Source organism: Rhincodon typus, chromosome 40 (assembly GCF_021869965.1).
Source record: "Rhincodon typus isolate 14 chromosome 40, sRhiTyp1.1, whole genome shotgun sequence".
Taxonomy (NCBI): Eukaryota; Metazoa; Chordata; class Chondrichthyes; order Orectolobiformes; family Rhincodontidae; genus Rhincodon; species Rhincodon typus.
In genome coordinates this window covers 6,379,026-6,402,502 of record NC_063371.1, presented here as the reverse complement: position 1 = coordinate 6,402,502, position 23,477 = coordinate 6,379,026, and the positions used below count along the sequence as shown (strand labels likewise).

At 40.1% G+C, this 23,477-nt stretch overlaps 1 protein-coding gene across 1 annotated transcript in view; it reads left to right on the top strand.

Moving 5' to 3' along the window:
* The window catches only part of LOC109912036 (calcium/calmodulin-dependent protein kinase type II subunit beta-like), a 229,054-nt gene that overhangs the window by 175,369 nt on the left and 30,208 nt on the right, over positions 1–23,477 (top strand). Inside the window, exons 14-17 of the mRNA XM_048618507.1 lie at positions 3,704–3,736; positions 9,410–9,478; positions 12,744–12,788; positions 14,369–14,417. Coding sequence (XP_048474464.1) covers positions 3,704–3,736; positions 9,410–9,478; positions 12,744–12,788; positions 14,369–14,417 — 196 coding nt within the window. The remainder of the gene's footprint in view (positions 1–3,703; positions 3,737–9,409; positions 9,479–12,743; positions 12,789–14,368; positions 14,418–23,477) is intronic.

Below are 23,477 nucleotides of genomic sequence, written 5' to 3'. Positions count from 1 at the left end.
AGTGATGGGCCCTCCTGTTTTCCTTTTCATGCCAGACTGCTCTAAATGACGCCCTGATAGCAAAACTGAACCAAATTGTGGAGTATCAGTATTCTTTACTTTGTGAGAAGGGTCATTTCAAAATTAGTTTTATTTTGTGAAAACTTGCTGTGCCATTTTCTTTTTTCTTCCTCAGTTTGAATATGGCTTCACAACATGCCACCTGCACATGAGGGTCAGTCGGGTAGGGGAACCAGTCCTCAGCAACTGCCATTGAAGTGTGCACAAGTGTCCCAGGTACCAAATCTGAGATTGGGAATTTAGTGTGGAGTATTGAAGCTGCTATTAAATTCCTTTCTAAGACATTGTCTGTTGGTACCTCAGAATCACATCCCGAAGTTATGTGGGCTCTTCCCTCTCTCAAAGGGAACAGTACCTACTCAGGTCATCTTTTGGTAATGGAATTTCGCCTAAGAGTGTCTGAAAAGATTCAATTCGCAGTAGAGCACATTTAGTGAACCCAACTGTTCACTGATTTAGATTATACTTTGAAGCTGCAATGCTGAGTTTGCAGGCTGACTGTTCGGAAGGGCATTGGAAGAGGTGAACACACACAAAAAACTCAGCTGGCCAAGCAGAAATCCTAGAGAACACAAGCCACTGAATTATGCTCCTTCTTAGCTCTCTGTCTTCTTTTGAAGCAAATGCAGCATAGACTACTATACTAAAGTCACACCAGTCACACCCTAAGTCACACCACCCGATCTTTAAAGAGTAACCACCACAGCAAAGTCATCATCTTCAGAAAAAGAAGGCAGCTACAAACTAGTTCAGTGTGACCACAGCTTCAAAAGAATTAAAACCTAATAATACTTGGGTGTGATCACATTAGAAACCAACTGGATTGCTTTGAAATGAAACTTGGAGACATAATGTGTAGAGTTCAGGACAAACTGCTTTTTTCCTGTTGAGAGCTGGTTGTGACTGCCGAGCTCTGGTCAATCAGTGATGAATCACTGTTTCTGAACTGGAAACTTGGTCGGCTTTTTTGGGATGGTAGAGAATTGAATTGTAGCCCATGCAACTTAATCACACCGTGTCCATTGCCAATCAAATATAGAACAGCCAATGGTAGATAGGTCACTGACTCTGGACCTTTACTTGTTACTTAGGGTGAAGAAAAAGATTCGTGTCAATATCAAAAACCATCAGTACTTTTTGGTGATAAAATATCACCTTCAAATCCAGCCCTTGTGCAAAGAAACGTGAAAGAAGTTACTTGAGTTCAAGTGTTAACAGCTTTGAAATACTAAAATTCAGTCCATACCAAATAACTGGAAGGTCACGAAGGCTTTTAAACTCTTGCTTGTGTTTTTATCCCTTTATTTGAACTGCAAATGGGTAGAATGTTCAAAGACCACATTCGTGAAAATCAGAAGTACTGTCACTGGATGCAAAAGAGAAAATGATGGGTTCTATTCTCCAATACTGCTACATTGGTTTGCCTCAGCTTGCCAACAGAATTGATGCAGGAAGGTACTTAGTGTGCTTCAGAAATAAGATGGTGTGTTTTTTTTTTGTTGAAATTTCGTTTCCGTGAGAATGAAAGGTTGTGTGGTTCAGCCTGGCTCTCAGGAGGTTGGGCACACATAACCTGAACCCTGCCAAAGACTTCACTCTCCCTATTTCAATTGAGAGAGCTTTGCCACTTTGCCTTACAGGTACCACATAGTGTTCCATGAGGTGGTGGTGGAAGGCTGCCCGAGGTCAGACAAGAGAGCAAATGAGCTTTCCTTGCTGTTTTCTTCTGCTGGTTTGGTGAAAGATTAGCTTATTACTGTTGGATGGGTCTCTGAGGCACCAGTCTCCCTCCCTGGCAAGGAGGGTAGGATTCCACCTAAGTGGCAAATGTCAAACAGGAAGTAGGAGAAGAGATAAGAAAATGGCCAAATTAAAGAGGAAATGAAATAAATTGAAAAAGAATTGTCCCCCATTAGGAGCTTAAGTTGTTTGAGTTTGTTTGGGGCTGGGCGTGGTAATGGGGAAGAAAGTTTACAAACGACCATCAGTGATATCTCACATAAAATGCATGATTGATAACAGCTCAACCACTGTCATAGTTTATACCGAAGTGTATGCATGTTCACAGTTCTACCTTTGAGCATTCTACCTTGTGTCTGATATGAGCCCTTTCACCAGCACAGGCACCCTGTGGATGGCTCCTGCATAGAACCATCTCAGATTTAAAATTCACAACATAAGGATTCTCTGGCTATGGTACAAATCGATTTGGCTTGAATTTGGCATTCTGCCTGTGAAGCATTGCACAGAGTATTAATTTGAATTGAAATGTGAACAAAAAGAACACTTGACTTTAAAATGAATCCTTCCAACAAGTTATCTTCTGTAAGAGATTGACTGAATCTACTGGGCTGATGAAAGGGTGGTCAGAGTTTAGTTCCATTCTGTGATTAATTGTAATTTATGCTACAAAGCTGCAGCATCCCTTTTGTTGTTAATCTTGAACAATTTAGAGAACAACATTCTAGACACTTCATTTGCCTTCTCTGTCAGTCATATCTCGAGCCACATTGCCAGAGATCCAGGTGATATTCTGACTTCCTGCCCTGGATAGTGGTATGAGCTGTTCCAGAGATCAGCAATATTATCATGGATTCACTCTCACTTGGCTTGTCTTCCCATGGAAGCTCACAGGTAACCGATATGACACCAAGTGCTTGTGGGAAGACATTTTCCCGTGCCGCCTGAGCAGTAAGCTCATCTGGAAATGCACACAGCACATAGATTTGTTACCTATTGAACAGACAGAGCGACTGATAGAGAAAGGCACGCAAATGGCCCTGGCCATGCAATTTGGTTGACAACCTGGTCTAAGTCCACTGTCATAACATTGTGTTCTTATTGGCCACATGTCCTCTCTCTCCTTTGCCCAATTTTCATCCATGTTGTTGCTTATGTTTTTTTTCTCTGCCATGGAACGCCTTACTTCGACCCCTATTTTGTCTGTTTTGTGTTCAGTCACTGCCCAAATCCATCAGACAACAGTGGAGCTTGAACTAAAACTGCCTTCCAAGGATACTTTGCAGATTGGAATAATTCTGCTTTTATACTACACATTTCTTCACTCCCTGTCACCCCATCTTGACTAGGTAACTCTAAGACTTCACATCTTAATAAAGAGCTCATAATGAGCTTGAACAAGCACAGAGTGTGAATGTCCAAGATGAGAGACTGTCAAGAACCTATGTGTAGGCTCCCTTGGTTGAACAGTCACTGTACATTCTCCAACAACCAAATAGGTTACGCATGATGAATAAATAGGGTGCTAGACCTGCATCCCAATACTTCACAGGGACAAAGCTGTCAGAAGGGGCAAACGTTGAAAACCTTCTAACTTGGCCACTATCCTGAGCATTCATGAGATTGATGTTAATTTTTTTGTGTCTTTGAAATGCAGCCTTAAATTTTGAGAAAGGGATACTGCAGCTCAGCACTTGTACCTTAAGTCATATAATTTGTACTTTTTTCAGGATTTGAGACATTTTGTTTTCTTGACAACGTCCTTTAAAGACATTGACCATTAGACTTAGTCTTCAGGATTGTGTACCTGATCTGGACCTGGTGTTAGGAAATGTGCCACATGTGCAACAAGTCACAATTTCTTGTTCTTTTTTTTCTTTTTCTCGTGTTGGTCTCTATTCAGAAAAGGAAGTCAAGTTCCAGTGTTCAATTAATGGTGAGGACCCTTTTGAAATTTCAATTCACTTCACGTTAATTTTATTTATTCTTTTTCCCCTTTCCTCCCTGCCAGGAGATGACATTGTGTGTTTACAGCTTTTCATGATTTAAGTCCCAATCAGAATAGAAATACTGAAGTCTGTGCATGTTGACAGCAATTAGAGATCCACTTGGTAAATGGCATTAAACTGACCTAATGCCTCCTTCCTCTGTCTCTCTGTCTCTCTCTCTCGCTTTCTTCTCTTTGTCCATATGCTTTTCACAAGATTCAATAATGCCCTTTGTGTACTACCACTGCAATTGACAGTGGAATTAACATCTCAGTTAGATAATTCAACTGATTCAAAGTAACCAAAGCAGCAGCCAAGTGATTAGGTTGGATGCTTTGCTCCTCCTTGAACTTTGTGTGTTTATTTATTATTAACATCTGATTCTAATGTTCAAATTCCTATTGTAAATGATCACTGACTGTTTTTGATAATTTTATGCTACGTTACATTCTTGAGATATGTGATCAGGATTGGCCATCAAATTATTTTCCAGTCACCAACAACAGACAAATCAGCTAACCCTCTGGAAATCATCATATGTAGTTTTTAATTATTAAACTTTCAGAAATTGCCAAAAACTATGCCTCCCCATCAAATTATGAAGAAAGATTTGTGCTTCTATCATGCGATTCATAACCTCAGGTTGTCCCAAAGCACTTTACAACCATTGAAACGTAGTAACTGTCCAAGTGTCTAAGGTAACACAGTATCCAAGTCATGCAAAGCAAACTTACACAAAGAGCAATGTGATAATGACAGTCTGTTTTGGTAATGTTGTTTGAGTGATAAATGATGTCTGAGACAATGGAGATGTTCTCCACTGCTGTTCTTCAAAATAATACTGTGATTTCCTTTCTGTGTACTTGACAAGCTGAAAACTAAAATTGTGAGCTCTCCTCTGCCCCTTTGAGATTTTGACTTGGCATAGAGACTGTATCCAAATTCCATCTATTCATAGTCTCTGTCCTTGTTCTCACATTTCCGGTAATCTTGCTTTAAGGACAAGCTGTCTAAGGATAATTCTTTGCAGCAAATCTTTCATCTTAGAGCAATGAGGCTGAATCCTTGCCTGACCGAAAATTGAATGCAAACTTTTGATAGCACCATGAGATATGGCCAGAATATCATTGAATGCAATTTTATGCTGCAGGTCTGGACAGGAAGAAGCCACTTGACTTGCTGCTTACATCAACTGTTTCCTTTGTTGTTGATCTACATCCCTTTTGAGATCCAAATTATGAGAAAAATAATTTTATGGAACACCTTGCTTGGTCCTGCAGAAAGACCCTGAAGTATTTGACATGTAGTCAATGACTTTGAAATACAGTCACCTATATAATTAGATGTGGCAGTCAGTTTCTGCACAGTGGGACTCATAACCACCCAACATGACTTTTGTCATTTTGACAGGAGTGTTTGGAGGAGGAGTATTGACTAGGGCACTTCGACCTTGTTTTAACAGTATCATGGGACTTACTAATATCGACTTGACCGAGTACTGAAGACCTACATTGTTCAAAGAAAAGCAGAAAGTGCGAGACAAACTCAACCAGGCTGCAAGCAGCAGCTTTGGAGAATCATATTGGACTGAAAACGTTAATTCTGTTTCTCGCTCCACAGATGCTGCCAAGACCCTGCTGATTTTCTCCGACACTTTCTGTATTTACTTCTGATTTCTAGCATCCTCAGTATTTTGCTTTTATCAGCATTCTTCATGTCTCCTCCAGAATCTTCATGTCTCCTCCAGTAATGCAGCACTCCTTCCAAGATTGTGCTCAACACATCAAGTTGGGCTCAAACTCAAAATTTTCTGAGGTGAAGGCTTTGAGCCATTCTGAACTAATCGGAATACTGGTGATTATTTGAAAGGTCAGACACACAGGCAATACAGTCCTGGCTCCAACAAGAACAGAAATTGCTGGCGAAACGCAGCAGGTCTGATAGCATCTGTGGGAAGAAAGCACCATTAATGTTTTGAGTACAGTGATCCTTCAATCAGGGTTTTGATGAAGGGTCACTGGACTTGAAACATGCGCTGTGCTTGCTTCCCACAGATGCTGCCAACCTGCTGAGTTTTGTCAGTAATTTCTGTTTTTGTTTCAGATCTCCAGCATCCTCAATTCTTCATCTTATTTCAGTCCTCCAACCTTGGACTCCAGTGTCAACTCATGTGATTTATCTTGCCCCAAAACATTGAGTAGTTGTCAAAAGTCCCATGTCAAAGGGAAGCAAATACAGTGTCAATCATGAAGTGGCTATGTGCATATCTAGTATTTCAGTAACTAAAATGAACACCTTATTGCTCATTACTATTGGAATGGATAGGAATGATGGATGTACTAAGTACAACTACTCAGAGAAATATGCCATTCAGGACTTGAGGCGAGCTGTTCTACTAAGGTATCAGCAAGTATTGTGTTTTGTCTCTGATATCTGAGTGTTCGAATGAAATACTTGTGGTCACCAAAGCCCCCTGGTTTTCTGTATCTCATGTCCCGTGTTTCAAAGCAACAACTTTGGTACTGAGAGATCATGCACACCCAATCACTTGGATAGCTGAGAATTTTGTATGGTCTTCAATCCGAAAAATTTCTGTTGTAAAGTGAAAGCAATTGACTAAAAAGCCATTCTCTGCCATGCAACACAATTTCTGACTTGATTGGATTTGCACTCGAACTCACTAGTTCAGCCACTCATTTAGAAGTCCAGATAGTTCAGACTGAAACACTGATTCTTTACTCAACTCTAAAATTCAGGAGGTGTTAGTTTGTCAGTCCCTGTGTTCGAGATATTTAGGGTTATGGGACCAGGCGGGTAAATTGAGTTAAGATGCAGATCACTCCTGATCTATCAATGTCATGAACAGCAGAAGATGTTCAGGGGAACAAATGGTTACCTCCTGTACCTATCACATGCTTTTGCAGTTTGCCATGTGGATTCTCTGTGATGCTTGGTGGGCACATGTCGTAGGTCTTGCAAGAATAGTTCGAATAGTTAACGTTGATCAGCCCATAATTGTGCTCAGTCCTAGGAAATGAGCACAATTAGCCAAAATTGTGCCGGTTTGTGAATTGAGATAAAAATATTTTTAATTGAAACATGATTTTCTCCAAAGAGCGGCAGTTCCAGAGTGTATTTTAGAGGATGGTAGTTGAAATTGAATGCTCGTTTTTCTGTGAAGGTCACTGGCTTCCAGCAGTACCACACTACACAACTGAGCTCCAAGTTGTCCCGGAATGACTGTTAGCTTCTGTCTTCCATTCCACCCTGCTTGGAGCAATCCAGCTTCTGTGCAGTGTTGGTCACTGGAATCTGAATGAGAAAGATGAACTTAACAACACAAAATTCATGCATTTATAAATTGCCTTTTATAAAATAGAATATCCTTTGACAGAATTGATCCTCAAACAAAATTTGACATTGAGCGACTTAAGGGGCAGATAGATAGAAATGCATGGATAGAATTCCTATCTTGTTCCAGAAAACAGGGTTTAAATGGCTGAACGCAAAGAAAGTAGGTAAGTACAGAAGAGGTCAAAGCTCAGGGGATCACAGGGTTGTTGAACCAAAGGAAATTATAGAGATAGGGAGATGCAAAGCCATGGTAGGATTTGAACAGGAAATTGAAGATTTTATTCTTGAAGTGTCTGTATTTGGAACCACTTTAGGTCAAAGCATCATGTTGGTGGGTGAATGGCAGTCACTAGGTTATGGCTGTAAATGAGCAATGCTTTCTTTGCTTTGCATCGAGTCCTGCAGCATGTGTCGCTCCTGTGACACCACACAACTAAACTTGGAGAATGCTGCTAAGTGAAATGGGATATTAGAGCAAAGGAAGAAAGGGCAACTTCTGTCCTCATAGCAAATGCTGTTAAGAGTTTTTTAAACTAGTGTGCTGCCTTTTTGTTGGGAACCTGACTGGCAATGGATTTGTTATGATGCTTTTGTAGTTCAAATGTTAATTCTTGGTATTTGTCAAAATATTTAGAATGAGGAAAAGTTTCTTTTGAAATCTAAGCCTGAAATCCCAGAGAAGTTATTCCAGCAGTTTTGTGAACACCTATAAATGCAAGAAGAATGCATGTTGAACCCTTGAGCTGATCCTTACATAAAGCATTCTCCTCCTTTCACTTGCCAAGTGACTCTGCCATCATTCTCCAGCATTTTCATTGACTTTAACCCAGAAAATAAAAAAACTTCTCATGGCTAGACCAACACACATTCTGTTTCATGTTTAAGTACAGATTCTGACCAAAAGGCCAAGAAACTTTCTGTGTCAGTGTTACATCATTGGTAAATGAACTGAAGCTTATAGTTTTGGCAGTCAATTTCGTGGTAAATCTGTGGACTTGGAGCTAGAAGGTCGGAGTTGTGTTGAAAAATGCACTGAGACTGACCTGACAGGCAATTTTGGATTGGATTAAATTTGAAAACATTGTACCCAACTGATTGATTACTTCTGATCTGTTTAGAAAATCCTGGTATACTTTCCTGCTGCATCTGGCTGATGCCTTGCATCAAAAGTCTCCTTTCAGCCTTGTGCAGTGGCAGGGATGGCAGTTGACAAGAGAATTTTTGAGGATTGACTGCTGTGACTACCCCCTGAGTAATGAAAGACCGATGAAGACCATGCAAATCAAATACAAAACGCTGAGTTTAGACAACATTATGTAAACTTATATACCTTCTACTTTGGAAGGAATGTACTGCCAGTTCGTGTTTTTTGTTTGAAATTATGTGGCGCCCTAATAAAAGGCGAGACCTTAGCCCAGCTCTCACAGCAGGAAGGTCTACAATTGCAACATTTCCAGTGGATCTGGAAAGACTTATTAATGAAGCTATTCACTTACCTGTAGGTAATGTTAGGTAAAATTAAAAAAAGATAGCAGTTCTCTGCCAGTATCTTGGAATAAGGTTTCATGTCCACATTTTGGGAAAAAGTGATCCAACCAAGATCTTAAATAAAAAGCAAAATTTGTTTATCCTTTGTTGGGTGACTTGATTTTGGTCCAAATATTAGATATCAAGTTTATTCATGTGCGAGTATATATAAAGCCCTACTTCTGCAAGTATGGAAATGAGCAATTTCTGATCATCCATGTTATTTAATAAAAGAGATTGTGCTTGGCAGCTTTGTCAGATCACCGTTATTCATTTTACTCAGTTTATAGGGTTTGACAGTTCTGACTGGTCAAATTTGGCAAATGAGGAATTGTGAAGCAATACTGGAAATGGTGTGTCACTGACTTTGGTGTTCATAATTCTTGCTTTTCCTTGTCCACAGAGATTGAACTGTCCATTGTACTACTAGAACCTATGTGTCCTATGGAACACAGCTCCCACAATTGGTAAAATAAATCTCAAATTAACAGACTCGATATGATTAATATACTTAAAATTTGTGTACCTTGCTTTTTGTGGCTCACATTTAGGAGCCAATTCATAAAGTACGAAAGCGAACCTGTTCCAACCAACCAGCAGTAGTTGTTCACGGCTGGATCAAAGTAAGTCCTGTGACAGTTCAATATCTGCCGCCTCAGCTTGATCTCCTGGCCCAGGCGGGCTAGGAGGTAAAAAGTGGACGTGAAATCAACCTAAATCCTCTGTTGTTTTCTGCACAGCCTCAGACAAACAGCACCAAAAACAACGTAGTAACCAGTCCTAAAGGAAACATTCCCTGCCCTGCACTGGTATTGGTTCTCTTCTTCTTCTACCATCTTCTTCCAGAGGCACTGGTGAAACATGGCTAGAATGTGAATTAACTTGATTTAGAGACCACACTTCGAAATTGTATGGAAGGGTTTATGTCTTTAATAGCAGTTGTTTCAAATAGCTGTCCCTATTTTGTCTCCTTCAAGGAACCTGGACATTTCTTCCTTTATCTTGCCAGAGCAAACAGTTTACTGCAGCTTTGCAAAATGCAGTACTGCAGGACACAGTTTCTATTGAATTGATAACTAAGTTGCCAGAAACTTGAACTGTTGTGTGCAGTGAAATCCAAGTATGTTTGATGATTTTGTTTTCTTCCCCATGACATCACCAAATGAATAGTGAACATTTCAAGTTGTGTTGATTTGAGTTAGTTGCTAAGCATTTATGTGGACTTGGTGCCCATATTGCATGGGCCCAATAAAAGAAAGCCATGTTTCATTAATACCTCCTGTATTAGTTGGCTTGTTGTTACCTTGTTCTGACTTTTCCTTTTGCTGATGACTGTGATATGATTATTCAGAATGTAACGGGTATGTCAGTAGGAAAGGACATGCAGTGACAATTATCATTGGAGATGAACCTTTTGTCTAAATTTGAAACAAAATTCTGATCCAACCTCCTGATCAATATTTTGGAACATTGGCAATTAATGGAACACTTGGCTCAGTCAAAGGAGCATTTTTCTGTGCATGTCCTTTTGGTTTGTTGTGATACAAAGAGCCAGAGTAATGTTTGTTTGGCCTCTGTCTTTGTGCTTAGATGCAACAAGGGTTGAGCAAAAAGAGCTACAGCCATGATTAAGAGAAGAAAAACTGAGATGACCCCCAAATAAATATAGCAAAAATGCACAAAACTGAAGTGCGGGTGAAATAACTACTGCCTTAATGTTCAAAGCCTACTGACAATCCAAACTTTACATTGGCAGGGTTTTTACTTGGCTCTTGTTTAATGCATATTGATGTTTTGGTCTTTCGAAGGGTTTTTTCCAGCATTTGGCAATGTATACGTTCTGAAATGTTCGTGAATGTTATTCACAATTTATTGTTAAGACTTGGCCCAAGTATTTAGAATCTGAGGGAGGGTTTCTTTGAGCCATTTAACTGCTGCACATTCCATCCTTGGTCAGGCCTGTATTTTGTTAGTAAATATGTTTTAGTCATTAGCACTGACTTGAAAAAACAAGAACCTCATCAGCTGTGTGAAAGGTCATTGGAAGTGCTTTATGGTGCTGGTTCTGTTCCTGTATGAATCTGAGAGTTCAAATGGCAGTTTGAGCATTTTAAACTCCATTAAAAAGGGAATGTGGGAATAAGAAGAGACTGTGAAACTGTCCTATTATTGACAAAATCTTACTGGTACACTCTTTTACTTCAGGGAGATGGACTGTCCTCATCAGGTCTAGCATTTCTGTCACAACAGTTCTACACTGTAGGAGGCTTTCAACGTCTCCCTGAAGTGGTCTACCGTGTCACTCCATTGTATCAAACCAGAAGATCCTCCTGCTTGTAGAGATATGCAGAGGGTTTGAGAGATGGTTAGAATTTTAGTGAATGGGTAGGCTTCCCCCAGCCTCAAATTTGGATGGGTTGTTTCAGGTCATCATGCGGTTATTGTAGTCAGGACGGGAGAGCTGGTGATCTTTCAGACACTCACTCTTAATGGCAACGGCTCCAGTCTACTGTCTGTTTTTTGCATAAATCCCCTGCTCTCGTAATCGCTCCAAAGAGTGCTTGGCCAGTATGAGCATGTACGCCACCCCTACTCAATCAGTGCTGAGGTATTATCTGTCTGTGCTGTGTTGCTCCCCACTTTGTGCTAACAGCCTCCCTTACCAAACCAGCCACAGTTCATGTGGTATTGAATGTCGAGAAACTGCGAGTTAATGCAAATAGAATCGATTTTCATTCTAATTGGACCCTTGTGGCAGAAAAGATAAGACCAAGCCGTGAGCCAATTTATGATTTTGTGTTAATTGTAAGTTGAAATATTGATATAGGTTAATTTGTAAATCCTCAGCTTGATCCAGTTCCGTACATTTCCACCGTTTATTTATCCTGTGATTAGCAGATATTGCCATGATCTGTGTGATAGCTTCACAAGGGAGATTCATTACCAAGCGTGTATTTCCCAGTCTAGCACTTGGCATGGAATGCCCCTCAATGGGTTCTCTGTTAATGTAGCCGGTGCTACTTGGAGACGAAATGTACTCAACTTTATGATGTGTCTTAGTCTGGTAGTTCCTTAAATCATCACAGTTGTTATCAACAATTGTTTCCTTCCACCCTTCCCATCCCCCAAGAGAATTCAGAGAGGACCAAGTTCCGAGAGCACTCTCTAGTGACGGATAAATCAACCTTTTGAGGGTCCCCTCACAGACATGTATCATCCCATCCACTGGCTGCTGGGGGTATGAGAGGGATCCCTACAGGCAGCTCTTTAAATGAGCTGATCTGAAACCAGACATGCTAACCCTCCGGGTTGCATTATTGAGCTGGATCTTTCACACAGTCGCCAAATTTCTTGTGCACTGTTTGGTCTCATGCCACCTTTTGGTCTACCTGAAAAAATATCATTCAACCTGATTGTACTGGTTCTAACATTACTGTGGGACAGGTGAGACTTGAGTTCAGGCTTCTGGCCCAGAGGTAGGATAACTGCCACTGTGTCACAGGAGTTTCCAGTTTCTCCCCTTGCATGAACTTAAAGTTCACTGTTCAGCGACTGCAAGTCAGTGCAGGTTAGTTTTTCTTTGTTCAAACAATATCATACATCTCATTGTAATTCAGTACCTGGCATGGGAGATGTACTCGGGGCTGGTGGTGAGGTGAGCTGGGGTGTGTCAGTCCTCACTGAGTGAAACTGATGTTAGCACCGTTTTAATTCAGTCGTCAAAGCTACTCCAATGTCCAAATCAAGCTGCCGTTTGGTCCCAGCTGTGGGAATATTGAGTACTGAATTTGCAACTTAGAACAGGAATCAGTTTAAGCAGCATAGTCAAGTCATCCCATTCAAATCATAATTTGCAGTTCTTTCATTTTTTTTATCCATTTCTAGCCACTCAAGACTGTATTTGTGTATTTAGGTAAAATTCTACAGGAGACAAGTGCCGAGCTTTTTTCTCTTCTCTCTGCTTTTTGCTTTTTTTCCTCAATCGTTTCTGCTTCTCTGTTTTTTGTTTGGTTTAAAACCCTCTTTTCTCCACACTAAAATTTCCTTTTCTATATCTGCTTTCACTCTCTTTAGGAACCACAAACTACTGTCATCCATAATCCTGTGGATGGGATAAAGGTACCATCTGTCTGTGCTGTAGTCTTTCCCATCTTTGGAATCTTCCTTTGTCAAGTTCTGTCATAGAAAATGTATCCCTGTTATGAAGCAAGAGTTCCAGGTTCTGATTTGTGTTTTTGATTTACAAATATTGAGGATCTCCCACCTGGAACTGGTTAGACATCCACAAGTGAGTAGGGAAACTGAAGAGCAGGGTTTTGTCCTTTCATCAGCCCTCTGGTACGCTGAAGATGAAGATTTCCATTTTCTTTGTCATCCTTAGATAAATTTGGCAAACATATCTTAGTTATTTGTCAGTTGTCGAATCCTTAATCTGCACTCACACCTCAACGTAAAACAGACAGTTAATGAGCATACTTTGGTTTGCAGGCAGATTCAGTAGTATTTCAAGTGAAACTGAAGAAATGTTATTTCATCATTGATTGAAATGCATTGAAAGTTTTGAGATGGTTAAGTTCCAACATTGTCCTGTAATAGTAAAACAATTTGACAAGTTTTGTTCCTGTTGGGTCTAACTCCCCATTTGTTTCATACGCAATGACATTTCTGTGTTTTGAGCTGTAATTACTGTAGATATAAACTATTAGCTAGAGCATGTGTGGCGAGAGTCATGAGTTCTGCTTCTGACTGGTCCCGTTGAATCCAACTTGTGGCACAAGATTCAAAATTCCCAAAATGCATAATTCTAGGATTTGATTTTTAAGAAAAACTTTTTGAATGATATGTAATCTTTACATCTGAAATAAGTGCATATATGTTGGAAGTGCACAAATACCAAAGCATTCAGAGAGTTAGAACAACAATAGATAGGAATTGCTAATATCAATGTGAAATAGAGTTTGAAATTGATTTGGCATGTAATGCAGAGACATCCCTTGCCAACTGTAAAGTTAGTTTAAAACTTGTCACTCCACTCTGACAAGCTGAGAACATTAACATCTCGCCAGCTTCCCTTCTTGCAATCTTTTGCAGTTAATCTGCAGGAAAATTCTTAAAACTTTAAAAGGCATCAGTCTTTTATCAAGAGCTTAGAGTGACTGGCTAGCATTATTGGTGGCTCTGACTGGAACAGTTGTTTTATTAAGTCTTGCCTGACCAAGAGCCTTTTGCACAATGAGATCTTCAGAGTGCATAGCGTTGAACTTATTGAAAAAATAATTGTCAGATGGCACATTGGTAATCTCAATATGCACTTGGATCCTGTTGTCCCTCTTGCTTCAAGTTGGTTTTCTGAGAATAACAAGTTACTGTTGAATTCATGCCCACTAAACTCGTGACTTGTTAAAGATCTAAATTCTTTGCTAATCTTACTTCCCTTTTCACCTCACCAAAATTATTCAAAGGCAGTAAATAGGACACTTGTGTTCAGAAAAAATGCATGATTCAAATTATTAAAAGTAGCTGCTTTATTCTTCTCTGCTTCGTGATCATGCTTTCTCCTGCTCTATTTCACTCAAGCTTTCACATAAATGCTTTTCTTTTTTCTGCACTGAGTTCAGTATTTGTTCTGTTAATTTAGAGTTCAGGTGATGAAGACACACATGGCATTGCAAGTAAGACTCTTTCTGTTTTGTTTGCAGGAGTCTTCTGACAGCAGTAACACGACTATTGAAGATGAAGATGTTAAAGGTGAGCAGTACATTGAAAATGTGCCATTGCAGGGCTTTGGAGGGTAAACTGAGGTGTGCTGCATTTGTTCAGCCGGTTTTCAAATTGGATAAAATGCTCCATGACCATCAAAAGCTCAAAATGAAGTGACAACTCATTCAGGTTTGGTTTTCCATTTCACCTGTTCATAGGTGGGGCTGTAGCGATCAGAAACAAAGCTTTCTCCTCCTGACAGCTTCAGTCACAGTACTGAGTACTTGGAATCATGAACAGGATGAACAAACAGCAAGATTTTGAGCTGCCATAAATCTGAAATGAAATAGAAATTGCTGCAATGACTTGAGCAGCATTTGTGCTTAGAGATAAACGTTTTTGGTGTGGACGTTTTAACAGAAGTGATAGATATCACTGAGGAATTGCATTTTAACAGGAACAAACCTGAGTGCGAGGAAGGAAAAGCAAGGAACAGAAGACCAGAAAAAGTAACTTGTAAATGGTTTAAGTTAGCAACCAATGTTGAAGTCTTAGATCAGTCATAACCTTGTGCAATGGCAGAGAATGATAAAGGGTCTGTCTGGCCTATTCTTTGTGTATTTTGGAGATAAAGAGATGGAAGTATTGACATTGGTGTGAGAGAACAAAGAGGAAAGAGGGAAATATAGCATGTAAGGATTGACAAAGCATCGCAGTGACCAGCAAGCTTAGTGCCTGATAGGTGGTCGGTAAAAATGCAGACCATCTTGCCAGTGCAGTTGAGAGAAAGGCTTCCAATTTCTGTTTGCAACCATCCCACCCCGAACCACCACCCCAGTGTGTGATTGTCAGAAATGCCAGCACATCCATCTTATTAAAATTTATTTTTTTCATAGGACCACCATTTGTTAACCATTCAAAATTGCCTTGAGATGGTGGTCATGAGCCTTGGTGAACCACCGCATCCACATAATCTCAAGCAGAGCACAATGTTGTTACTAAATTTTAACACTGCAGCATTTCCTGCCAGAGAGAAAATTGAAAGTACAGGTCAAGTGTGACATTATTAAAATCAATATTTTATATTAGACAATAACACAGTCTTTATTCACATAGTTTGATTGTGCTTTTGCATCTCCACATTGTTTGGAAAAAAAGTGCTGAGGCTGAAAGAGCAGTATGACAGCAACTAAGATCCTTGCAGAAGTTCAAGCAAGATCAAAGCAAGAGCTTGAGGAGTGAAATTTCAAGTCAGAACAGAGATGTTCATCCAAACTGCATTTGGTATTGTGATATAGTGAAGTGTTGAGCAAGAGCAGCACTGATTGTGAGCTGGATTCGATGTTTCTGGGAATTGTTTGGAATCCTGGATGGTCTTGTTTCACCACTGATCTTGTGCTGTAAGGTGCTGGGGCAGATAGTCCTGTCGAAGAATGAAGTGTGGATATGTGGGGGAACAGATTGTTTTGGAAAGTGGAGAATGAGGGGCAGCTGTGTCTTTAGATCGTGTAATCACTTTGCAAGTGGTGAAAATAGCATATAAAAATATATAGGAAACATATAAATATATTAGGCCTGTTAAATGAGGAGGCAGAGGAGTAGAAAATGAGAGTAAAGGGAAGCAACACAGCTCTGGAAGGAAGAAGAGAAACCGGAGAAGTTCAGTATACAGACTGAACAACCAGGATTGTTTTCTTTTAAAAAATACCTTTTGGAAAATCATATATGGTAGGTGGAATCAGCAGAGACATTGCAGTCAGAAGGAGGAACAGCAGAGGGTGCGGGCATGAAGCAGGCTGGGAAGAAGTATAAGCTGGATGTTTTAAGTATTCTTCGACAGCACGTGGATGTCACTGGGTTTGCCGGTATGTTAAATTTAGTTGACCTGGCAAAGGTGGTGATGACCTGTATTTGGAATTGCTGCTTTTGCATCTAGACTGCTTCAGCACCCTCAGTGCTCAAGATTTCCAAGATTTTAACCCAGTGACATTGAAGGAAAATAACTTGAATCCGGGATGTTGTGTGGTTTGGAGGGCAGCTTGTAGCTTCCTATGCATCTGCTTCCCTTGTTGTCCAAAGTGGTCAAGTTCACAGGGTCAGAAAGTGTGTTAAGGAGCTCTGGTGACTGCAGTGCCTGTTGTGCATGCTACACACTACTGCCACTGTGCATCATTGGTGAAAGGAGTGAACGTTGAAGGTGGTGGATGTGGTGCTGCTTTGTCCGATGGTGTCACGCCTTTTAAGTGTTGTTGGAACTGCAGACAAGTGGAGAGTAATCCATCACACTACTGACTTGTGCCTTGTCGGTGATGGTGGATAGGCTTCAGGGAGCGGATATGTAAGAAGAATAGTGGCATGTTCAGCAACTGAATGACGAGGTAGTAAGTAAAGGTACTTAAGAAAATGGAAGAAGGCCTGGGAATTAGAATTACAGTGTGGATTAATAGAAACTTGAAATACTAAGGCCATTCCATCTGTCAGGCCTGTCTTGGCTCTTTGTCAGAGCTGGTGCACTTGGTAACCTGCTTGCATTATCCTTGGATTATATTCGGTCATGATTGCTAAAATGATGCAGCAGGCTGAAGGGGATGAATAGCCCATTCCTACTGGTGTGGAACTTTGTAGTCAGTATGTATATGCTTCGATTTCTGATTTTACTGTCATAACTCATGCCATTCTGTCATGAGTGAGACTCATTACATCTCCTCGAAGATACAGCTTTAAAAATTATCTAAAATTGTGTTTGAGGGCTTTGCATTCTGTTTCAGGTTGGAAATAAATGTGATTGAGTAAAGAATGAGTATCTGATTGTAATGATACCATTATTTGAGGAGGGAATGAATGAACATCCACACTGCTGGAGAAGAGAGCTCAGCATTATGGTTTCTCTCAGAATCCAAAAATGACAGAGTGACCTTCCCAGCACTGCCGTTGTTTCAGATCTAGTCACTTCAGTTTTACCTGTTAAATTTTGCTCACTGTCCTGTTAGAACTGTCCATAGACATTACTTAGTTGGTGTACAGTAACATTTGCAATGGATGCGAACAGTTGGGTTTCCATTATAGCTTGTTTTCACTTCAATTGCTCATAAATTTTGTCACGACTCCCTGGGATAGTGTGTTGAAAATCGAACCTCACTATTCCCGGAAATCATCACGAGTTCAAGTTTTTTAAAGAATTATTCAAAATCGCCAAACTGCCTGATATTCAGACCCAGGTTGGTAGAACAGGATTAGATTTCTGCACTTCACAAAACAAATCACTCCTAATTGCCAGTCATTTCTAACTGCAGGTAAATAATTCAGCAAAATTAAGTAAATTCTACAAATTTAATTCTAAATCCCTTTTAAACTTCCTGTTTCACTAAAACACACAGACCAACAAAAACCAATGGAGAGATGGATGACTGGGAAAACAGTTCCATAGTCTTTGTCCATAAGATCTGTTAGGTTGGATCTTACTGATGAGCAGATTTCTTCTCGACATGGCTTTCTCTGAATGCTTCTACTGGTTTGCAGGCGGCACAGGGTAGCTAATTAGGGTCTCTGACTTGCCAAATTTCAAAGTCACAATTGAAGCATCTGCTGATGCAGAGAGAAGCTGGCTTCCTTCAGGTTTAATGTGGCTTCGTGCAGACAACTCGGAGAGAGAATTTTTGACTGCAGTTTATCTGCATGGTTTCTCTTCTGTTCTAACTTTGTTGCTCTGTCTTAGTCTGAGCGTCAGCTGTTAAGCTATCTGGCAACCTATCACTTAGCAATTGGCAGGCAGAGGACTTGTATCATTGATAACTGGCTAGTAGTGCATGAACCCAACAACTTCATTTGTAAATAACCCCTTGCCTTCAGTTCATCTGTGCCCTGCAGGAACCCCCACCAAACAGACAGGGTTCATCTTGGTTATCAGATTCCTTGTTTTCAAAACAAGCTGCCATTTGTGTAAATCCCTGGCTTTCAAAACAGTTCTTTCTCATTTCAGTCCACAGTTTTAAAAAGCTCAAAATAAAAAAATGCTGTCTTTACAACTTGTTGCTACATGCCAGTCAGCCAGACCCTGCCTTGATGACCAGTGTCTGAATTGGACTGCTGATTTTACAATTCAAACTGATGTGTATAAGGATGGCATTCAACTTCATTGCACACTTTTTGGAGGTAGAGGTAACCAGGAATTTTTTTCAGTTGTAAATGCAGAGAAGCAGACTGGTTTAAGAAGGAAACTAAGTCTGATTTGAGAGCTGATATGAACCAGGATGAGCTCAGCACCCCGAAAAGTTTTCGCTCAAGTCCCAAACAGAAATAGCTTAAAAATGTCATTCCTGTTGTTGTTCATGTTCATCTATTCCTTAAAGAGGAGGGGTATTGATGGTAAATTGTGACATCGGGCAGGAAATCTACTCTGTAGAGTACTGCTGCAAAGTGTGTTAAAAATGCAACCTCACTCATTAGCAAGATCATTGTGGTTTGGTTGAACCTCAGCATGCTCTCGCAATATTTGAGGGAATTCTGATGCCTGTGGCATGCACCGATGAGTCCATCAAATTATTTCATAGACCCAAGGGAGATTAGATTGCAATTGCAATTAGAACCAGGTAAATTAGTTTCAGTGTGATCTATACCACATGCTGTCACAGTTTGTTTGTTCCTGAGGGGCTGACAGACTTAATTTGTCTTTGTGAAACTGATGGGAAGGTTCAGGGTCCTGCTTTTAGATTTTCCTGTTTGTACGATAACCATTGGCCCTTGGCTCATGTATATATTATATAAATATATATATATATGTGTGAATCTGGTGCCAGAATTTCACAGGTTGTGTCAGTGTAATTTACTCATGGTGGTCCTGAAAGACTTGGAACCATTTCAGTGTTACAAAGACCCAGAAATGACAAACCAGGCTAAATTACTTGTTCTTGAAAGAAATTCAATAACTTTGCCAAGGCTAGTGGAAATGATGCTGACCCTGACTTGACTGTTGCTACTTTTTCAATTCTGTTCCAACTCTACCTGTTTGAATTCCCCACCTGTCTCCTCCCTTATGGTTAGCTCCAAACCCAGATGGGTATTTTAATTGTATTCATTTTGTGAAATCACCCTTTAGTGCAAACACTTTGTGTCTACTAATTAATACATTTGCCAGATCTGAAGGTCTGTGCTCCTTAAACATGAAAATATATTGAGTAAAGAAATCAAAACTCTCCAAAGAATTCTGTTACCTTTCTGCCCCACAAAGAAACATTGACTCATTAGAAATTTAAGATATGTGTTGACCAAGCTGTCAACAGGATGCTTGAAGCTTCATTGAAGTGGAAGAAAACTCAGTGCCTCAGGTTGAACTGAATTTTTCCTTTAAAATTCATGATATGTTTGCGACACAAAAAATAAGTTCATACTGATTGCTCTTACACTGACAAATATGTGAGACACCATTGACTTGAAGTCGACCAGTTTAGATATACTTTGGCATTAAAACTTTCTGCAATATCCCTGTTAACTGACATGGTGAAGGAAAATGTAATTGAGCCACTAAGATTCTCTGGTTGACTCTTTGTGGTGGAATAACATCCCAGCCACTGAAAGAAGTTGATATACTCCAAATGACTTCAGTTCTTTTGGCCGCAGAGGAGAAAACCAGTCAGGATTATACTGTCCTTGTTAAAAGAGTGTGGTTGTGGATTTGAGGAGTGAGTAATAGCAGGAAGATCTTCATCAAACAGCCTCCTTTCATTCATACTTGAGTTTATATGTTGGTTATCGACATGTTAGAGGTGCCCAGAAAGCAACTGGCAATTAACACTTTTCCATCTGTACCCCAGTATGACTAAGGTCTTTAGATGAGACCAGGTAAAATGATAAACTATTATATAGGAAGCTTATCAAGTTCTTGTTCAACTTTGCAACTGCATCTCCACTTTTTTCATCCAACTCATGGATTTACGTGCTGCACTTTTCCTCCAAAGAGCAGATTAAGTTCCTTTTCAAGCAGTTGTGGACCTTGTCATATATACACTTCACTTTTTCTTCTACGATCACTAGTTTCAATTTGAAAAACAGCAATACAACATCAACAACAGGAAAGTGAAAAAAAAACTTGACATTGTCTGCTTTCAAATGCCATTTACAATGCCAAACAAGACTCAATCATTCATTCTTGACAGAAATTTGACAACTTCATCGAGAATAGCACAAATGGCTTGAGTGTTGCTGCTTTTTCAATTCTATTCAAAATCCATCTGTTTTGAATTTCCCAACTATCTCCTCCCTTTGTAGCTAGCGTCCTTCCATCATATTCAAAAGTATTAAGTTTAAAGTAGCATGAGGATTTTAAGAATCAGCCTCCCAGTTGATGTAATCTGATTTGTGTTTCATTTAGTGTGGAGTGGCATGACATCAGAATATGGATTCCTGCCATCAGCAGTTCAGGTGCATGCCGGTAAAATCTCTAGCACACTAACAGTGTAGTGTTCTTTCAGAAAACTGAAAATGGTGGAAATGAATCACTGATCTCACAGAGAGCTTTCACTTTGGTGAAAGGTCTTACCCAAGCTCCAGATGCCAAGCATTCATGGTTGAATTCCAGATTTATGTGCAACAGCCTGACTCATGGAATGATGATTGCAAATTGGCAAGATGTGCTGGTGCCATAAAAAATTGAGACAACTGGAGCAGAAGATTTTGTGACGAGTTCAGACTGGATGTGTGATTGGCAGTCGCAAGTAATAGTGAGTTGATGCATGTCAGATATTGCGTCTTATTTTGGAGAAGTACACCATTCAGCAAACAGAAATGAATCACCAAAGTGTGATTTTCAAGGAACCAGGGAGTGGATTCATCATTATCCTTACTGAGACATATTGAAGAACTGAATCAAACTCCTTGATATGTAGCCAGAACAATCGTATGCATCTTTGAGGTTGTACTGTGGGAATCTCTTCAATGCATCAAGATCCTACATACTTGCATGAGAAAGGAGAGAAGAAGAAAATTAAGATTGATCTGAAGTGAAACATATGGTGAGCATTAAGCAAACAATAACTCAGCTCAAGTTGTACAAATAGTCCAGAACGAAGGATGTAGCAAAGGACTCCTCTTCCAGAATGGAAATGGTTGTCATTATTTTGTACACAAGGTAAGCCCAGAACATGATGAGAAAATGGGATGTTCCCAACTTCAACTCTATTGTTGTGCAGGACAGTGAGCAGCAAACTTCCAGGTCATTTGCAGTCACTTTCACACCAGCTGGCATCTTGAAGGTCCACTTTAAGTGTACATTGCCACACCTGCTTTGGCCAGCCCCAACTTGTTCTTCCATCAGATGGTGTTCATTTTACCACCATTACAGCAAGATGTACATTCACGAGAAACATCGAGTGTCCTGCCAATCTCAATTGTCTCTCAATCACGACGTAGTCTGTAGTACTTAATCATTTGTGGTGATGTCTCTCTATGTACCACCCAGGATTTTGCAAACGCAGCAGTGGCCAAAGGTGTCCAACTTGGGTGACAATTTCACTGTTTTCTTCCATATCTCACTGGTCTAGATTACAGATGGAACTACTCTGCACATGTAGAGCCACAGTTTCATGGCCGTACTGGTTGTGTTGGATGCCCAGGTTGTGTGCAGCCACTGTTGCTTTGCTAATTCTTGTGTGGGTGCCAAACTCTAATTCTCTTCCTGGAGATGCTGCTCCCACTGTTGGTGAAGTGATTGTCATCCTTGTTTTCTTTTTACCCTGTGGTGATTGGGGCCTTGTCATTGTCTTCGTCAGCTTGGAACAACTACATAGACCAACTTTGGTGCCACTCCCATCAAGACTGATGGTCATGTCTTGAAGCACATTCAATTCTTCAGCCAGCATCACACCTCAGCAGCTGAATATCAAGCTCTGAGAAATGACTAGCTTAGAGGTCTAAAGAACCATGAAAAGCCTGAAGAAGAAGACCAAGTGTCAGCAAGATACCAGCAAAGCTATTGGAAGAAGGCAGGAATCTCATCGCACTAGAACACACAGATGTGTGGGTAATGTCCCAGAAAATATGAAGTACAATGCCTTGGGAAAAAGGGGCAGCGTATCATACTGTGAGCAAATCTTTATGTTCAGGAATATCAAAGAGTAAATTCAAGGATATCAGAGGCAATTTGTTCTGTAGGGAAAGCTTTTATTAATCTCCATCAGCAGTCACTCTCGTACTTGGCACAATGGCAGTCCAGGATTGTCAATTCAGAGCTTTTTTCCAAAGCTTCAGTTGCTATGTCAAGACCGGTCTGGGCACCACAGTCTGCTTGAACATCATCACAGCAGAAGTACCACCGCAAAGTTGGAGATATTTTCCATCAAGCTGTTCAGAAATATCATGACACAACACAGGAGTAGGTGGGACTCGAACTTTTAGCTCAGAGGTAGGGACACTACCAGAGCCCTTCAGCACAATGTATACTTAGCCAATTCCTGCTATACTTGGTGATTCCATCAAGAGGAAACTGATGGTGGCTGTAGGCTTGGACATCCGATGGATTGGATTTTGTAAAGGATGTTGTCTTACTGGCTCAAAAAGAACTGACAAAGGGATGGTAAATCTAATTAATAAGTACTTTCTAATCTTTGTTTTTAAAGAGTACTTAATGTTTAGAATTGGCTTTTGGACTTTGTTTAAAATTTGGATCCCACTTCATGCTAAATGGAGGGTAACTCCAAACTTGAGTAAAATTTAAAAGTGCCCTGAGTGTATTGTGAGCTTCGCTGAGCTCGGTTTCTATAATCCGGAGAGAAGCCAGACCTTCCTGTTGAGGTACTTAAAATATGAAACAGGGACGATACAATCCCAGGTTCTTCCTGGTATCTTTTTTTAAATTTTAATGTGTATATGTTTATGCCCATTGATATGTGTATATATAACTTTCTTAGATTGATCTTGCCTTTGCCATTTAAGAACTTAACAATTTCTTTGAGATTCTCTCCTTGATCTTTCGAGATCAGAGAGCAGTATGCACAGATGCTCATGAATAGCATATTATTTTTAGTGCGCTTACATTCAGTGGTATCTAGAAATGGATGAAGGTTCAGAAGACATGTCAGGCTGCCGCATTCTGACGTTTGAGTATGCTGTCTTATT